Raw genomic sequence first — 861 nt, forward strand, 5'->3', positions numbered from 1 at the left:
TTAGAGGGGCAGTTGTTGCTAGTATCGGATATATTGTGGTAATGGACACTGATGTTTCGATTCTTGTATAGATATCTCACCTGTCTTTCTTTATGGGCTCATATATGGTCTGTGCTCCCACACGTGTTCAAACCCAAACATTTTTGTTATAGAGTTTTCCGACGAATGGACGATGACGGATCCCACAGCCTCAACCTCGAGGAATTTTCCAAGGGGATAAGGGAGACCGGGCTCAAGCTTTCCGAAGAGGACACCGAGAAACTCTTCAATGCTTTTGACAAGGACGGGGAAGGATCCGTTAACTATGATGAGTTCCTTGTAACCATCCGGGTAAGCTAAGTGTTAATGTGTCAATTTCTTGTTATTTAGTGTTATTAATGGTATATTTTTTAAAGAATTAAAGAGTGGTTTTAGCACAGTATGTATATCACATCTGGTAGAGATGGTTGTTTTTAAAAATTTGTGAATACATTGAGATTGAATTATTCACTCGGAACAACTCAACCATAATGAGCTTCCACTACTCCTTTATCCAGTTAAACACATACATTCCCTTAGGAACTGTCTTACAAAACACCATTTGTTGGCCTTTCTCAGCCCAAGATGAACGACACGCGGCGGAAGCTGGTCGACATGGCCTTCGATAAGCTGGACAAGACGGGAGACGGCATCGTCACCTTGGAGGACCTCAAGGGCGTGTACTCGGTAACCAAGCACCCGAAGTTCCAGTCGGGAGAGATGGACGAAGAGCAGATTCTCGCCACGATTCTCAAGAAGTTCGAGAATAATACGTCCATTGATGGAAAGGTTCGGTTGTCAGACGTGTGGTGTTCAAAGTCTGGTGAAACACATTGTTTGAAG

General features: G+C 43.3%; 1 protein-coding gene across 1 annotated transcript in view; it reads left to right on the top strand.

The window, feature by feature from the left end:
* Positions 1–861, top strand: part of LOC119585398 (crustacean calcium-binding protein 23-like) — a 43,577-nt gene that overhangs the window by 41,400 nt on the left and 1,316 nt on the right. The window contains exons 3-4 of the mRNA XM_037934061.1: positions 153–330; positions 598–841. Coding sequence (XP_037789989.1) covers positions 153–330; positions 598–841 — 422 coding nt within the window. The remainder of the gene's footprint in view (positions 1–152; positions 331–597; positions 842–861) is intronic.

This window comes from Penaeus monodon, chromosome 19 (assembly GCF_015228065.2).
Source record: "Penaeus monodon isolate SGIC_2016 chromosome 19, NSTDA_Pmon_1, whole genome shotgun sequence".
NCBI lineage: Eukaryota > Metazoa > Arthropoda > Malacostraca > Decapoda > Penaeidae > Penaeus > Penaeus monodon.